This window comes from Loxodonta africana, chromosome 6 (assembly GCF_030014295.1).
Source record: "Loxodonta africana isolate mLoxAfr1 chromosome 6, mLoxAfr1.hap2, whole genome shotgun sequence".
NCBI lineage: Eukaryota > Metazoa > Chordata > Mammalia > Proboscidea > Elephantidae > Loxodonta > Loxodonta africana.
Window position 1 is genome coordinate 71,669,588 of NC_087347.1, and position 17,252 is coordinate 71,686,839.

At 39.0% G+C, this 17,252-nt stretch overlaps 1 protein-coding gene across 3 annotated transcripts in view; it reads left to right on the forward strand.

The window, feature by feature from the left end:
* ATF2 (activating transcription factor 2) overlaps window positions 1-17,252 on the forward strand; it is an 86,017-nt gene that overhangs the window by 8,814 nt on the left and 59,951 nt on the right. For all 3 annotated transcript variants that reach the window (XR_010322289.1, XM_003406211.4, XM_023542826.2), the window contains exons 2-3: window positions 2,662-2,762; window positions 11,718-11,792. Coding sequence is in view for 2 of the 3 variants with exons in the window: in XM_003406211.4 (XP_003406259.1) it covers window positions 11,761-11,792 (32 nt within the window). In the remaining variant the exon portion in view is untranslated. The remainder of the gene's footprint in view (window positions 1-2,661; window positions 2,763-11,717; window positions 11,793-17,252) is intronic.

Here is a 17,252-nt window from a genome sequence, read left to right on the forward strand (position 1 = left end):
GGTCGCCGTGAGTTGGAATTGACTTGATGGCAAATAACAACGTCAAGCCGAAGTATCCCTTGGAAAGCCTTATTGTACCCTCAATAACAGATACCCTAGTATGAACACTGCCACCTTGGAAGACTGTCCCCCTCCTGCATGGCTCCTGTCCTCCATCAAGGAGAGATACTACCACCTTTTCTGTATACCATCTGGGCTTACCCTTGAGTATGTTAGACTCTTCTGAGTCCATGTCCAAGAGAGGATTAATTCCTTTCTCACACTAACCCTATCTTTTGAACCCTGTTTCTTGGCATAGTATCTGCTTTTGCCAGAATACTTGCCATTAGCAGTGTCTGTACCCTTCCGTGGAGGTCCTGCCCCCTGCCTGCAGCTCAGTTATATCCAAATACAAAAAGTACACAGTACCTAGGGCAGAGTAATGATAGTGAAAGAGATTTTTTACACTTGTATCTTTAAAGTTACCCCCGCCCCCAAAAAAGAATACATTTTAAATGTTTTTCAAAGTCTGAATGATGAGCTTAACATTACTTGTGTCTGATATCAACAGTACAGGTCAGGTTCACTAGACTAGCTTAGAATAGTTACCCTTTGAGGTTGAAGATAAGACCAGAAGTTTATTTTGATGTTTTCTAGGATGTTCTTGATCCTTTGTGAGAAACTACTGAAATAAGAATATGAGCATCTCCATACAAATGGGACAGCCTAAATCCATCCATAGAAAGTAGACATTTCTCTGAAGGAAACAGTTTTCAGAAATGTGTCTCTGCCTAGAAGATGTGCGCCTTTCCATTATCCCATAGAGTCATTTGTTGTTTGAATTGCTGCTCCCATTTTATAGTCCCCGTTTTGCATTTGTATAACTAAGGGTCCTCTTCACGTCTTTTTTCCTTTATAGAACAGCCTGTAGATAAAACAATTTTGTTGCCACCTTTGAAATGAGAATCTTTCTTGCTTCTGGCATTCACAACAAAGTTTCAAACATATTAAGGCTGTTTCAGCCAACCTTACTCAAAGTAAAGCGCGATCCATCTTTGTAACAGTCCACGCAATGGGGAAATTTCCCAAGTTCATATTTGTCCTAGTAATGGGAACTCAGCCCTGAGGTAATAGTAAAGTCTACTTTCACTTTTAACTTCTTGCGCCCTCCCCCCATCACTGCCTTTTCCCAGTGCAGTTGGTAACTGAGTTTTCTGCCAAGTTTTTACCTGATCTTACCTTGGACACTGTGACTTACATGATGGTCCTTTGTCATTTCTGAGTTTTGTGAACGGCTTATATGTGTTTACCCTCCCAAACAACAATGATTTTGGTTGTTTTTTTTACCCTTACATTGTCATTCTGGTCTTCAGATTTTTCCGTTCTTTCCCCTCTGTCACCTACAGGTTCATCTTGCTTATTTAGAGAAGTCTTTATGAACATTGTCTTGTTCTTGGCCACTGGCAGGATCTTCTGCTTTTGAAAGCTCACTTCAGTAGACTGCCAAAGCATCTCTATGAGGTATCCAGTCATTTTAGGATGAGATGGAGTATGCTGACAGAAACAACTAATTGTCCAGCAATATTCATTCCCTTTTTTTTCCTTATTGTAGAAGGTCCAATTTTTAGCTGAGCATATAGCTGAAATGCGACTAAGTTCTATACTGTGGAATGTAAATACAACTTTCCTATGAGATTTCAGAAAAGCTTCTTCAGAGGGAGGCTCTGTGTTCATCTCTCCTTTCTCCTTCCTGCTGTCTGATCAGCAGATATCGTGGCTAGAGCTTGAGCAGTTAGTTTAAACCACAAAGGGGAAGCCATGGATTGAGAATGGCAGAGCAACAAAATAGGAGCCTGGCTTCCTGGTGACCATGGTTCTGAGCTACCTATGTTTATCCTTCTGAATCATGTAAGCCATTATTATTTTGTTTTCTGTTACTCACAGCTGACCCTAATCCTCACTGATAAAGCTATTAAAAAAGTCAAATATGCTGTTTCCAAAAATGAAGCACATATACTGGGTCCCATGGATGTTATGGTATGGTACTGACAGAATAAAATCTGTGATCTCTAAGAATTTTGATATTTAGGTTCCACAGTGCCATTTCATCTATCATCTGTCATCTGTGACTTGCCCCCCCCCCCCCGCCATGTCTATCGTGGTGAAAAGCTTCATTTTGTTTCTTCCATGTTTCAGCAAGTTTCCATTGCCCTCCTTCCATCCTGACATTATGACACCTCTGATATGTAGCATGTGCTAGGCATTATGAGACTCCACAGAAAAAGCATCTTCCTGGAATATTGCAGATTTGGTAAGGAACCTTAATTTTTATATTAAATAATATGGAGTAGAAGGCAGAAGTCACATGTACTTTTAAAGATGTAAAATGAAAATATTTTTTAAATTTCATGTTGTGTATCAATGAGTTAATTCTGACTCATAGTGACCCAGTGTGACAGAGTAGAACTGCCTCATCGGATTTCCTAGGTTGTAATCTTTACAGAAGCAGATCACCAGGTATTTTCTCTCCTGGAGCGGCTGGTAGGTTTGAACTACTGACCTTTCAGTTAGCAGCCTAGTGCTTGACCGTTGTACCACCAGGGAGTTGAACTGCATGAGACTATTTCTTTAAGGTTCCTCAGGGTAATGAGTTCACTCTTTTCTGCCTCTCCTTTGCCCTAGGAATACTTAGATGGAAGTGTAAGAAGCACTGCTTACTTGATAAGAGCTGAGGGATTCCTGGCAGCTGAGTGAATAAAGCTCATGGCCCACCAGCTAGAAAGGTAAGAGATACGAAACCTTTAATGCGAAGTATTCCTTTTATTTGGTGATTGTCTTTCAAATATTACTGAGTTCAGCAGATGTTTCCCAAACAGTAGGCCTCAGAATACTAGTGTTCTACCATGTTGACAGTGTTTAGTTTAATTAAAAAAAAAAAAAAATCAGGTTCACCAAATCTGGAAATGTCCTTTTGGAGATACAGTGCATATCAGTACATAAAAGCACACTGAAGACTTAAAGTATTTAATTTTGTTTAACCCAGAGGCTCTTAAGCTTACCTGTCTAGGGTAACCTTTATAGCAAAGGGTCCCAACATGAAGGTCTCAGTCCTCCCAGAATTTTAAAACAATAGTAACAGGTGCTAATTCATGAGGTATTTTCTGTATTTCAAAAATATTTTGATCAAAAAGTATTACTGTAAGGCTGTACAGGCAAAATGTCAGCTGTATTTGCTTTTGGACTTAATTATATCGACTAAGTTTAGTAATAGTTGTCTTATGTTGATCAGAAACATTAATTGGAAGTTATATATTCATTCAAACTTTATTACTGTGTGCCACCCACAGGGTGCTGATGTTAGAGATTATAAAGTACAATGGTTTCTGCCCTCAAGCCATTTACAGTTTTGAGATGTAGCTTCTAAAAAATGAAGGGAATTGTCTATTTAATAAACATGGTCTAGCATACAAAGTCTTTCAAACCCGTGTAGTCTGGCGGTAAACTTTGTCAGCTATCAGGAGACACAAGCAAATTGGTCTATGATGGTGTACCTGAATCTGGAGGTTCAAATAAAAAGAGAAGCCATGTACAAATGCAGTTACTTTAATTTTGACAAAAATTTAAGAAGTAATTTAAATGCACATATGTATTTGAAAGGAGCCCTGGTAGCCCAGTGGCTAAGCACTTCACCAGCTACTCCGGAAGAGAAAGATGTGGCAGTCTGCTTCTGTAAAGATTTACAGCTTTGAAGACCCTATAGGGTAGTTCTGTTCTGTCCTGTAGGGTTGCTATGAGTCAGAATTGACCCGATGGCAGTGGGTTTTTTTATCTTTGAAAAAGTGAAATTATTTTAAGCAGGAATAAGGAAGATTGGGTGGCAGCACTTGACAGTTTTTTGCTACACACTGATAACCTGCGTTGAATACTTTTGAGCTACTTGATCAACTTAAGTATCAAGTCTTCTGATTTGGTTAAAAGTGTTCTCCACGAAATGTAGTTTCCATGAGGGCAGGGGCTGTATCATTGTACCCTAGAGCCTATCACAATTCCTGTCCTGTTACATGTGGTCGATAAATATTTGTTGACTGAATGAATAAGTAAATGAGAGATGTGAATTTTAGGGGAGAGGAGTAAGGAAATGGGGGGAGATCAGAGTGAGAGGTGCTAACTGTGAAAGGGATGGATGAGTGGGAAGTAAGAGCATTCTACACTGAGGGAGGGAACTGATTAAGAGCCTGTATAACTAAAGCCCAGAGATCCAGGGGTAGCATGATACTGGGCTGGGAGGCAGGGGGCCAGTCCATGCAAGGGTATGGAGACAGTGTTAGGGATTTGAGTCTTTATCCTAAGAGCATTTTTTTATAACTGGACTTTTTTTCTCATTTTTATTGGCATTGCTTACTGTCAGACCTTCATTATCTCTCCGGAACTATTGCAATAGCAGCTTTTACTGGCTTTCCTACATGCAGTGTTACCTTTTCTCATCCATTCTCCACACTTGTTTTAATGATCTTGCAAAAAAAATGCCCTTTGATTATCTCATTTACCTGCTTGAAATCTTTCCATTTCTTATAGCAGGAATAGGCAGACTTTTTCTTTAAAGGGCTAGATAGTTAATATTTTAGGCTTTGTAGATTTCACATTTGGTCTCTGTCACATATTCTCCCCCCCACCCCCGACCATATAAAAATATGAATTTCTTAGCTAAAGGCACTGTGCACAACAATTTGGCCCAGGACCATAGTTTACTAACCCCAGCCTCATAAACTCAGTGGAAGTGGTAGGGGTAGGAATCCAGACTCTCTACCATGGTATTAAAGGCCCTATAAGATTGCTTTGCTCTCTGGCCTCACCTCTCATCGCTTCAGACTTGTGTCTCATAGCCATCAGAAGTTCTTAGAGGTCCCTCGACGTACTCTGCTTTATTATGCTTCTACATGCTGTTTCCTCTGCCTGAGAGCTCACCCCTGACTGGCTGGTACCTCTTCCTTTGAGAAGATTCAGCTAAGGCATTACTTCCTTGGAGTAGCCTTCCCAGGCCCTCTCTAGGGTTCATTAGGAACTTGTCTTAGTTAGACAATAGAAACTTAATCAGATAAATTCAAGTTAAAAAAAAAAAAAAGAGTTCAGACTAAGGATACAGGAGACTTTCACGAGACCTAATCACAAGAGCATATCTGGGCATCAAGAGACCACTTTCTGTCCTCTTGGCTGCATGATTTCTCATCTGTATTTTTCTGTGCCTGCTCCATTCTGGCTTTCACGGAATCTTTACCAGTGTAAACATGACAGAAAATGATTCTGAGAATGATTTTTAATCTGTAGTGCCCACCTCTGTGTGACTAATTCTTATTATATATTTCCTGAATAGATAATCTGATTGGCTGAGCTTGGTCAGGTGTCCACCCTGGTTCATATGAGGCAGGTATGTCAGGGTTATGGCTATATAGGATTGCCCTTTGCCAAGCTGTTGGCAAGTCATGCTCTCCTGATTGGGATATGGATGCTTAGGAGAGGTGACCAGCTCCAGTGTACTGCTTCTCCCCTATGTTCCCACAGTGCTCGAGTATATCTTTATTATGATACGTGTTGTCGTTGTTAGGTGCCGTTGAGTTGGTTCTGACTCCATCGCAACCGTATGTATAACAGAAGGAAACATTGCCCAGTCCTGTGCCATTCTCACCCTTGAGCCCATTATTGCATCCACGGTGTAGTGCCTTCCGACCTGAGGGGCTCATCTTCCAGCACTGTATCAGTGTTCTGCTGCTATTCATAAGGTTTTCACTGGCTCTAATTCTTTTCAGAAGTAGACCACGGGTCCTTCTTCCAACACACAAGCCCCCACGGTAAGACAGACGGACAGACACATGGGGGATTATGGTATATAGCACTGACTTAATATTTTTGTTTTTTTTACTTCTTAATCTTTTTTACTAGTCTGATTATGAGATCGGGGACCATATCTCTTCTCTTATTCTTAACATAGTAAACCAAAAAAACCAAACCCGTTGCTGTCAAGTCAATTCCAACTCATAGCAACCCTATAGGACAGAGTAGAACTGTCCCATAAGGTTTCCAAGGAGTGGCTGGTAGATTCAAACTGCCGACCTTTTGGTTAGCAGCCATAGTTTTTAACCGCTATGCCACCAGGGCTCCTGTTAGCATGGTTGTTCTTGTTGTTGTGAGGTGCCATCGAGTCGGTTCCAACTCATAGTGACCCTATGCACAACAGAACGAAACACTGCCCGGTCCTGAGCCATCCTTACAATCGTTGTTATGCTCGAGTTAACATGGTATCGGGTATAAAATAGGTGGTTTTTTTCTGAATGAATTTCTTAAAATAAATGACTTGTGTATTGGAAATGATGTACAGGATATGTAGCATTTACTGTTACCCTTACTTTAGAAATTTACTTTGAAATTTCAGTGCATGCTTTAAAAGAGGTTATAACATTTATAGTTCTATAACCAACTAACTCGAAGGTTAGTCAAATTCGCATTTTAGAATCTAGAGCTTTTTGAAGTTGCCAGAAGTTGATTCACCCTCTTTTCCCTTTTATAAAGATTTTTTTTTTACCTATTTTCTATGAAGTGAATTGGTTTCCTTCTTACCTGTCTTTGGTAGAAATGTAAGAAAACAAATATTTTCATTAGCTGAATCATTTGAATGATAGAATTCAAAATAGTGTTGGAATATTGATACTACAGCCTAAAGGATTTCTATTTTCCTTACAGATTTGACTCACATTTCTTTCTTTCTTTTTTTTTTTTTAAAGGCAGCCCTAAAACTAATAGGATAAATAATTGTCTGGTATTACCCATTGAGTCTTTATTCAGATATGGAAACTGTTCCACTAGAGTGTGCTTCTGTTTGCTTTTAACCTTGCAGTACAAAATATAGTTTTTTAATTCCTTGACATATCTCATAACTTGAAAATTATAAACCAGAAATGAGCAAAGAATTGTTAAGAGAACCAGTATATTTTGTACTGTTTTCTCATAACTCTTGCTAAAAACTGCATGATTCTAATTACATAATGGTTATATAGTGAATTATTACAGTGGATGTTATTTATATACAACTTAAAGTCCTTCCATAAATTTATCCTTTTTTAGTTCAAAACCCTTAAAAGTGAGTTGACAACATCACCTGCAAATAATTTATTTGCTATAACAAAGACATTCTCCTGCAAACCACAATATAACCATGAAAATCAGACAGTTAACACTGATATGTTGCTACCATCCAATCTGCAGGTCACATTTAAGTTTTGCAGGTTGTCCCAAGAATGTCTTTTATAGCAAAACCATCCGGTCTAGAAGTCTTGCATTGCAGTTAGTCGTCATGTCTTGTCAGTCTTCAATCTGAAACAGTTCCTCAGTCTTCTCTTAACTTCGATGGCTTTGACACTTTTCAGAATTATAGACCAGTTATTTTACAGAGTCTACCTCAATTTGGAGTTATCTAGTATTTCATACGATGGTCTGATCCTGTTGTACGATTAGATTCAGGTTATGTATCTTTGGCGTGATTACCATAGAAGTGATACTGTGTCCTTATTGTATCCTATCAGGGGCACATGATTTTGATTTTCCTTATTATTAGTGTTGTTAACTTGGTCACTTGATTAAGGTGATATTTGCCAGTCTTTTGTACTGTAAACTTACTCTTTTGTCCTTAGTAATTAGAGTATTTTATAGGAGATACTTTGAGACTATGTAAGTATGCTGTTCCTCGTTAAACTTTCAATTTATTTATTCTTTTGCATCAATAGGGATTCATAGATTCCTTTTTTGTTGGAGTTATGATCCATTATTTTGATTCTTAAATTGCCCCAAATTTGACTACTTTCTGATCAAATCAATAAGTCAGTCCTTCCTTACTTTTCTGGCAAAAGATATTTGAGGCCTATCCTGTATCTATTCTGTCTTAGGCCTGGAATCAGCTATTACTTTATAGAGCCCTGGTTCCTTTGATGGAGAATGGTATTTAGACACCAAGATCTGGGCGGTAAGTGTGCTTATTTCTATTGGGCTATTGGTGTTCCCAGGGTCTCTCAGTGGACACAGCCAAGGAAATATATGTATATGTGTGTGTGTGTATATGCACATTAATGTCTGTATTTATATATCTGTGCATCTGTATTAAAAGCCATGAGTTCACAACAGTATCTCCAAATCTCATCGAATACTGCAGAATTCCCTCTATATATCTATATATATATATATATAGTTGATAGGTAGGTTTGTATATATGTGTGCCTTTGTGTATGTATTTATCTTCTATAGTGAGAAACTTGATCCCCATCATCACTGATATATTTACTTGTTCAATCATTCCCCATGTGTGTATCCCCAGTCTCCTGTTGCCACCAGGCCATCTCCTCCCCCTAAGGTGAATATCTTCCTGACATCCTGTGCTGCACCAATGCCATCCCTATCCCTTCCCTCATGTTAATGGCTCCTCATTCTACTTGGGCTCTGACAACCCATGTCTGGCTGCCTCCCCCTCCCCACATAGATTTTTCCTCACTCTCCTCAGACTCTCATATCTCATGCTGGATTGTCCTCCTTCCCCATTTCCCCACTCTCAAATGGACACTTTTCTTAACCTGCCCAGGCTCTGACACACTCTTCTGGGCTACCCTCCAGACAGCCTACTTGAACTGCCTCTAGTGAAGGCACCCTTATATTTGTTTTTTTCTGGAGGTTTGACTTTTATACTAATTTTCAGTTATAAGAAATGCTTTGCCACTTAATTTCTACCATTTTCTTCTAGTTATTTCTTTTAAAGTGTTTTTCTTTACTGTTGCGTTTTCTCACTGGCATTTCATGTCACGTGTGATTCCACTTGATAATTGGTCTGTCTGATAACATTACAGAAATCCCAGTTTTCAGAAGGGTCTTTCTGTACTGTTAAAAAAAAAAAAGTATATTTCTGTATAGTTGGTAGGTATGGGATAACAAAGTGTAATACTTGATATGAATAGCGCATAGCAAGGCATTAGAGCTGGTAGGCACAATATAGCAGTAGAAATAGGCAATGTTCCTGTCCCATTTTTGACCTTGAGTAAGTCATTTCACCCTCTAGGACCTCAGTCTCCTCGTTTATAGATGGAGTAGATGAAGAACACAATGAGGTACATGATTAGAAATCCATATCATGAAAGAGAACATGTAATCTGTAATAAAGAGAAAGGATTTTGGACTAACTTCATTTTTTTTTTTTTGATAGTTTTTATTGTGCTTTAAGTGAAAGTTTACAAATCAGGCCAGTCTCCCACACAAAAACCCATACACACCTTGCTACACACTCCCAATTACTCTCCCCCTAATGAGACAGCCTGCTCTCTCTCTCCACTCTCTTTTTTCATCTCCTTTTTTGCCAGCTTCTAACCCCCTCCACCCTCTCATCTCCCCTCCAGGCAGGAGATGCTAACATAGTCTCAAGTGTCCACTTGATCCAAGAAGCTCACTCCTCACCAGCGTCCTTCTCCAACCCATTGTCCAGTCCAATCCATGTCTGAAGAGTTGGCTTTGGGAATGGTTCCTGTCCTGGGCCAACAGAAAGTCTGGGGGCCATGACCACTGGGATCCTTCCAGTCTCAGTCAGACCATTAAGTCTGTTCTTATGAGAATTTGGGGTCTGCATCCCACTGCTCTCCTGCTCCCTCAGGGGTTCTCTGTTGTGTTCCCCGTCAGGGCGGTCATCGGTTGTAGCCAGGCACCACCTAGTTTGTCTGGTCTCAGGATGATGTAGTCGCTGGTTCATGTGGCCCTTTCTGTCTCTTGGGCTTGTAATCACCTTGTGTCCTTGGTGTTCTTTATTCGCCTTTGCGCCAGGTGGGTTGAGACCAATTGGTGCATCTTAGATGGCTGCTTGCTAGCGTTTAAGACCCCAGATGCCACTCTTCAAAGTGGGATGCAGAATGTTTTCTTAATAGATTTTATTATGCCATTGGATTTAGATGTCCCCTGAAACCATGGTCCCCAGACCCCTGCCCCTGCTAGGCTGGCCTTTGAAGCATTCAGTTTATTCAGGAAACTTCTTTGCTTTTGGTTTAGTCCAATTGTGCTGACCTCCCCTATATTGTGTGCTGTCTTTCCCTTCACCTAAAGTAGTTCTTATCTACTATCTAATTAGTGAATACCCCTCTCCCACCTTCCCTCCCTCCCCCCTCTCGTAACCACAAAAGAATGTTTTCTTCTCAGTTTAAACTGTTTCTCAAGTTCTTGTAATAGTGGTCTTATACAATATTTCTCCTTTTGCAGCTGGCTAATTTCACTCAGCATAATGCCTTCCGGGTTCCTCCATGTTATGAAATGTTTCACAGACTCCTCACTGTTCTTTATCCCATGCATAGTAATCCATTGTGTGAATATATCATAATTTCTTTATCCATTCATCCGTTGATGGGCACCTTGGTTGCTTCCATCTTTTTGCTATTGTGAACAGTGCTGCAATAAACATGGGTGTGCATATATCTGTTCATGTAAAGCCTCTTATTTCTCTAGGATATATTCCAAGGAGTGGGATTGCTGGATCGTATGGCAGTTCTATTTCTAACTTTTTAAGGAACCGCCAAATTGATTTCCAAAGTGATTGTACCGTTTTACATTCCCACCAGCAGTGTAGAAGTATTCCAATCTCTCCACAGCCTCTCCAACATTTATTATTTTGTGTTTTTTGGATTAGTGCCAGCCTCGTTGGAGTCAGAGGAAATCTCACGGTAGTTTTGATCTGCATTTCTCTAATGGCTAATGATTGTGAACATTTCCTCATATATCTGTTAGCTACCTGAATGTCTTCTTTAGTGAAGTGTCTATTCATATCTTTTGCCCATCCATTTTTTAATTGGGTTATTTGTCTTTTTGCAGTTAAGTTTTCGCAGTATCATGTAGATTTTAGAGATCTGGACCAATTTCATTTTTTAAAAATTAGCAAAGGAGGCTTTTTACAGAGAACTGTAAATGACCATTACGATATTTTAAAAAGGTCAGTAGCGTAATAATAGTGACTGGGTTTGGAGATGATGCAGTGTTATAGAGTATAATTGTTTGAGTGTTTTTATTTTAGACTATTTCAAGAAGTGTTTCAAAGCTTTTTTTTTTTTTTTAATTTAGATGAAGTTTTACAGAACAAACTAGCTTCTCATTAAACAATTAGTACACACTGTTTTGTGACATTGGTGCCAACCTGGCGACATGTCAACACTCTTCCCTTCTTGACCTTGGGTTCCCTATTACCAGCTTTCTTGTCCCCTCCTGCCTTCTCGTCCTTGCCTTTGGGTTGGTGTGCCCATTTAATGTCTTTTTGTTTTATGGGCCTGTCTGATCTTTGGCTGAAGGGTGAACCTCAGGAGTGACTTCGTTACTAAGCTTAAAAGGGTGTCTGGGGGCCATATTCTCAGGGTTTCTCCAGTCTGTTAGACCAGTAAGTCTGGTCTTTTTTTTTTTTTTTTCCAGATAGAAATTTATTCTGCATTTTACTCTAGCTCTGTCCAGAGCCCTCTGTTGTGATCCCTGTCAGCAGTCGGTGGTAGCCGGGTACCATCAAGTTGTGCTGGCTTCAGTCTGATGGAGGCAGTAGTACTTGTGGTCCATTAGTCACTGGACTAATCTCTTTCCTTGTGTCTTTGATTTTCTTCTTTGCTCCAGACAGGGTGCATCAGCAGAGTATCTTAGATGGCTGCTTCAAAACTATTTTTAACTGTGAAACCACTTTGTTTTCTTTTCAGTATCCTTGCCATGATAAAGAGGATGTGATAAGTTGTTTAACTTATGAAATTCAAGTTACGTGTGAATCCTGCCAGGTATGTATGTAATATTTGGTACTTTGAACCATTTTTCATATTTTAAGTTATAAAAATTTTCATATGTTTCTAGATATATACTTCCCAGTTTTTTTTGTTTTTTTTTTCTTTTTTCATAAATAAGAAAACACTTAGCTGGTATGTAGTTTATCTGATGCTCCTATTATGTTTTTAAAGTATCAAGTAGAGCATCAGAATTCACTTTACATGCCTTGAGTTATTCCTAAAATGAACTCCAAATAATACTAGTCCCATATGATCTGTGAAAAAAAGATTCAGATAGCAAATAGACTTGGCAAAAATACCATATTATAGGTGCTCTAGGTATTTCAGTTGAGCATATTAAAGGCTCTGAAAAGTCCTGCCCCTCCAAAAAAAAAAAAAAAACCCTGTATACTCCAGCATTTCCCACATTCGCTTTTTTCTGTAATAGCTACTGTCATCCCTATAGATTATACTTTGGGAAACATTGTTCTGAAGGGTTAATAAATTAAATGTTGAAAAAGAATGTTATAGAATTGCTACGTTGTTGTTGTTAGGTGCTGTCCAGTCCATTCCAACTCTTAGCGACCCTATGCACAACAGAACGAAACACTGCCCAGTCCTGGCACCATCGTCACAATCCTTGTAATGCTTGAGCCCATTGTTATACCCACTGTGCCAGTCGATCCCGTTGAAGGCCTTCCTCTTTTTCACTAACTCTGTACTTTACCAAGCATGATGTCTTTCTTCAGGGACTGGTCCCTCCTGATAACGTGTCCGAAGTATGTGAGACATAGTCCCACATCCTTGCTTCCAAGGAGCATTCTGGTCATACTTCTTCCAAGACAGGTTTGTTCATTCTTTTGGCAGTCCATGGCATATTCAGCACCACAATTCAAAGGCGTCAGTTCTTCTTCAGTCTTCCTTATTCATCATCTAGCTTTCACAGGGATATGAGGTGATTGAAAACACCACAGCTTGGGTCGGGTGCACCTTAGTCTTCAAGGTGACATCTTTGCTTTTCAACACTTTAAAGAGGTCTTTTGCAGCAGATTTGCCCAATACAATGCATCTTTTGATTTCCTGACTGCTGCTTCTATGGGTGTTGATTGTGGGTCCAAGTAAAATGAAATCCTTGACAACTGCAGTGTTTTCTCCATTTATCATGATGTTGCTTATCGGTGCAGTTGTAAGGATTTTTGTTTTATGTTGAGGTATAATCCATAATGCAGGCAGTGGTCTTTGGTCTTCATTAGTAAGTGCTTCAAGTCCTCTTCACTTTCAGCAAGGAAGGTTGTGATCATCCGCATAATGCAGGTTGTTAATGAGTCTGCCTCCAATCCTGATGTCCTGTTCTTCTTCATATAGTCCAGCTATATGCTCAGCATACTGACTGAATAAGTATGGTGAAAGGATACAACCCTGAATCACACCTTTCCTGACGTTAAACCCGCAGTATCCCCTTGTTCTGTTCAAACGACTACCTATTGGTTCAAGTACAGGTTCCTCATGAGCACAATTAACTGTTCTTGAATTCCCATTCTTTGCAGTGTTACCCATAATTTCTTATCATCCACACGGTTGAATGCCTTCGCATAGTCAGTAATACACACGTAAACATCTTTCTGGTATTTTGTGCTTTCAGCCAGGATCTATCTGACATCAGCGGTGGTATCCATGATTCCACATCTTTTTCTGAATCTGGCTTGAATTTCTGGCAGTTCTCTGTCGATGTACTGCTGCAGCCACTTTTGAATGATCTTCAGCAAAATTTTACTTGCATGTGATATTAATGTTGCTGTTCGATAATTTCTGCATTTGGTTGGATCATCTTTCTTGGGAATAGGCATAAATATGGATCTCTTGCAGTTGGTTGGCCAGGTAGCTGTCTTCCAAATTTCTTGGCATAGACAAGTGAGCTCTTCAGCGTTGTATCGATTTGTTGAAATATCTCAATTGGTATTCCATCAATTCCTGGCACCTTGTTTTTCTCCATTCTTTCAGTGCAGCTTGGACTTCTTCCTTCAGTACCATCGGTTCCTGGTCATATGCTGCGTCCTGAAATGATTGAACATCGACCACTTCTTTTTGGTATAGTGATTGTATTCCTCCCATCTTCTTTTGATGCTTACTGCACTGTTTAATATTTTCCCTGTAGAATACTTCAGTATTGCAACTCGAGGCTTGAATTTTTTCTTTGATTCTCTCAGCTTGAGAAATGCTGAGTGTGTTCTTCCCTTTTGGTTTTCTGTCTCCAGGTCTGTGCATATGTCATCATAATACTTTACTTTGTCTTCTTGAGCCACCCTTTTGAAATCTTCTGTTCAGCTCTTTTACTTCATCATTTTTTCCTTTTGATTTAGCTACTTGACAATCAAAAGCAAGTTTCAGAGTCTCTTCTGACATCCATTTTGGTCTTTTCTTTCTTTCCTGTCTTTTTAATGATCTCTTAGTTTCTTTGTGTACGATGCCCTTGATGTAATTCCACAACTCTTCTGGTCTTTGGTCATCAGTGTTCAGTGCATCAAATCTGTTTTTGAAATGGTATCTAAATTCAGGTGGGACATACTCAAGGTCATACTTTGGCTCTCATGGACTTGTTCTAATTTTCTTTAGTTTCAACTTCAACTTGCTTATGAGCAATTGATGGTCTGTTCTGCAGTTGGCCCCTGGTCTTGTTCTGACTGATGATACTGAGCTTTTCCATGGCCTCTTTCCACAGATGTAGTCAATTTCATTCCTGTGTATTCCATCTGGCGAGGTCCACATGCATGTTTGCCATTGATGTTGGTGAAAAAAGTACTCGCGATGAAGAAGTCATTGGTCTTGCAAGATTCTATCATGCGATCTCCCAGCATTCCTATCACCAAGGCCTTATTTTCCAACTACCAATCCCCCTTCTTTGTTTCCAACTTTTGTGTTGCCATCACCAGTAATGATCAATGCATCCTGATTGCATGTTCCATCAGACTGCAGAAGTTGGTAAAAAGCTTCAATTTCTTAATCTTTGGCCGTAGTGGTTGGTGCATAAATTTGAATAATAGTCATATGAACTGGTCTCCCTTGTAGGTGTATAGATCTTATCCTATCACTGACAGTGTTGTGCTTCAGGATAGATCTTGAAATGTTCTTTTTGATGATGAATGCAATACCATTCCTCTTCAAGTCATCATTCCCTGCATAGAAGACCGTGTAATTTTCCCGTTTAAAATGGCCAGTACCAGTCCATTTCAGCTCACTAATGCCTAGGATATAGATGCTTATGCATTCCATTTCATTTTTGATGATTGCTAATTTTCCTAGATTCATACTTCATACATTCCACGTTCCTATTATTAATGGATGTTTGCATCTGTTTCTTCTCATTTTAAGTCGTGCCACATCAGCAAATGAAGGTCCTGAAAGCTTGACTGCATCCACATCATTAAGGTTGCCTCCAGTTTGAGGAGGCAGCTCTTCTGCAGTCGTATTTTGAGTGCCTTCCAACCTAAGGGGCTCATCTTCCAGCATCGTATCAGCCAGTGTTTCACCGCTATTCAAAAGGTTTTCACTGGCTAATGCTTTTCAGAAGTAGACTGCGGGGTCCTTCTTCCTAGTCTGTCTTAGTCTGGAAGCTCAGCTGAAACCTGTCCGCCATGGGTGACCCTGCTGGCATTTGAATACCGGTGGCATAGCTTCCAGCATCACAGCAACATGCAAGTCCTCACAGTGCGACAAACTGACAGATACGTGGGGGATAGAATTATTATTAGTTGTCCTAAATACAGTAGCTATATATAATTTCTAGAAATTATAAAATCTTATGAAAACCTATAAGTTGATGGAAAAAATAATTGGGAACTTTAAGTCAGAATAAAAAAATGGGAAAAAAATATTGACTCAAAAATGTGTTTTTGTAGTTGGTTTTTTTTTTTTTTTTTGACCAAAAAGGCCCTCATATTGCATTTTGTTAATGTATTTCTTAATCTTTTAAAATCTAAAACACTTCCCCATATTTCCTTTTTTTTTTTTTACCCTATGACATTTATTTGTTGAAAAGACCAGGTCATTTCTTCTGTAGAATTTTGTACATTATTGTATTTTAGCTGATTGCATCCTGGTGGTGATCTTTGATATGTTTCTCTATTTCCTGTATTTTGTTTTCATTGAATTTATAGAGTCTTGATTAGTTGCAGGTTTGACTTTTTTTTTTTGGTAAGAATTGTTCATGCTCTGTAATTTCTGTTGCATTATATCGGGAGGCACATAATGTGTGTTTGTCCCACTTTGAGTAAGCTATCTTAAACCAGACCTGTGAGTTCAGGTATTGTCAGTATGACCCAACTATTATGAAATTCCCCATCACGTTTTCTCCTAATGGTTTTACCAGACATTAATGATAATTGCCTAGATCAGTTATTACATTGGGAGTTAAAGTGGTAATTTTCTAGTTGTTTCATTCTTTCTGCACTTATTAGTTGAAATTCTTTTCTAAAGAGCTTTTCCTTCATTAACTCTTTGGTTACCTAAAATACAATTTATGTAGAAAAGGCAGGATAAATGCTGATATTTTACTGTCTTGTTTTGTGTTCTTACCAATTTTCTGATAAGGGTAGGGTTTTTAACTGTTGGGTTGCATGACTTGCTTATCTGTCAAAGATGTCCGTATCTGTATGCCGTATGCCACACTTTCTTTGAATCTCTTAGTCCACTTCTATCTAGAGTCCCATGAGGTTCAGTCATTTTTAGATATACATATTCTTTCTTTCTTTTGCTTTTCTGTAGTATATGCCCTCATATCAGAAACCCTCTCTAAGGTTTCCTGGAACACTGGATTTGGGTGAAGATACGTGCACAATTTTTATCTTAGTATTTGGTTAGATACGTTATTTTGTTTTCACTGTTTCACATTTTATTGAGGTATAATTTACGTAGAATAAAATGCACCAAAACTAAACCCAATGCTGTCAAGTCGATTCTGATTCATAGCGACCCTATAAGACAGTATAACTGCCCCATAGGATTTCCAAGGCTGTAAATCTTTATGGAATGACTGCCACCTCTTTCTCCCTCTGAGTGGCTGGTGGGTTCAAATTGCCAACCTTTTGGTTAGCACCCAAGTGCTAACCAAGTGCTAACCACTGTGCCACCAGGGCTGCTTGAATAAAATGCACAGTGTAAACTCTAGTTTATCAGTTTTTTCTTCTATGCACATTACCTTATATATCCTATTTAAGAAACTTTTGTATATCCCAAAGTCATGAAGATTGTCCCTATTTTTTCTTCTAGAAACTTTATCATTTTGCCTTTCATATTTAGGTCAGTGACCCACTGTAACTTAATTTTTGATATATTGTGAGATAGGTCAAAGTTCATTTTTATCTTTATGGATATTTGACATAGCATTAAAGACTCTGAAAAGTCCTGCGGAAAAAAAAAAATGAAACCCACATATTCCAGCATTTCCCAAATTTGGGACTGACATTTTCACCCAGTTGA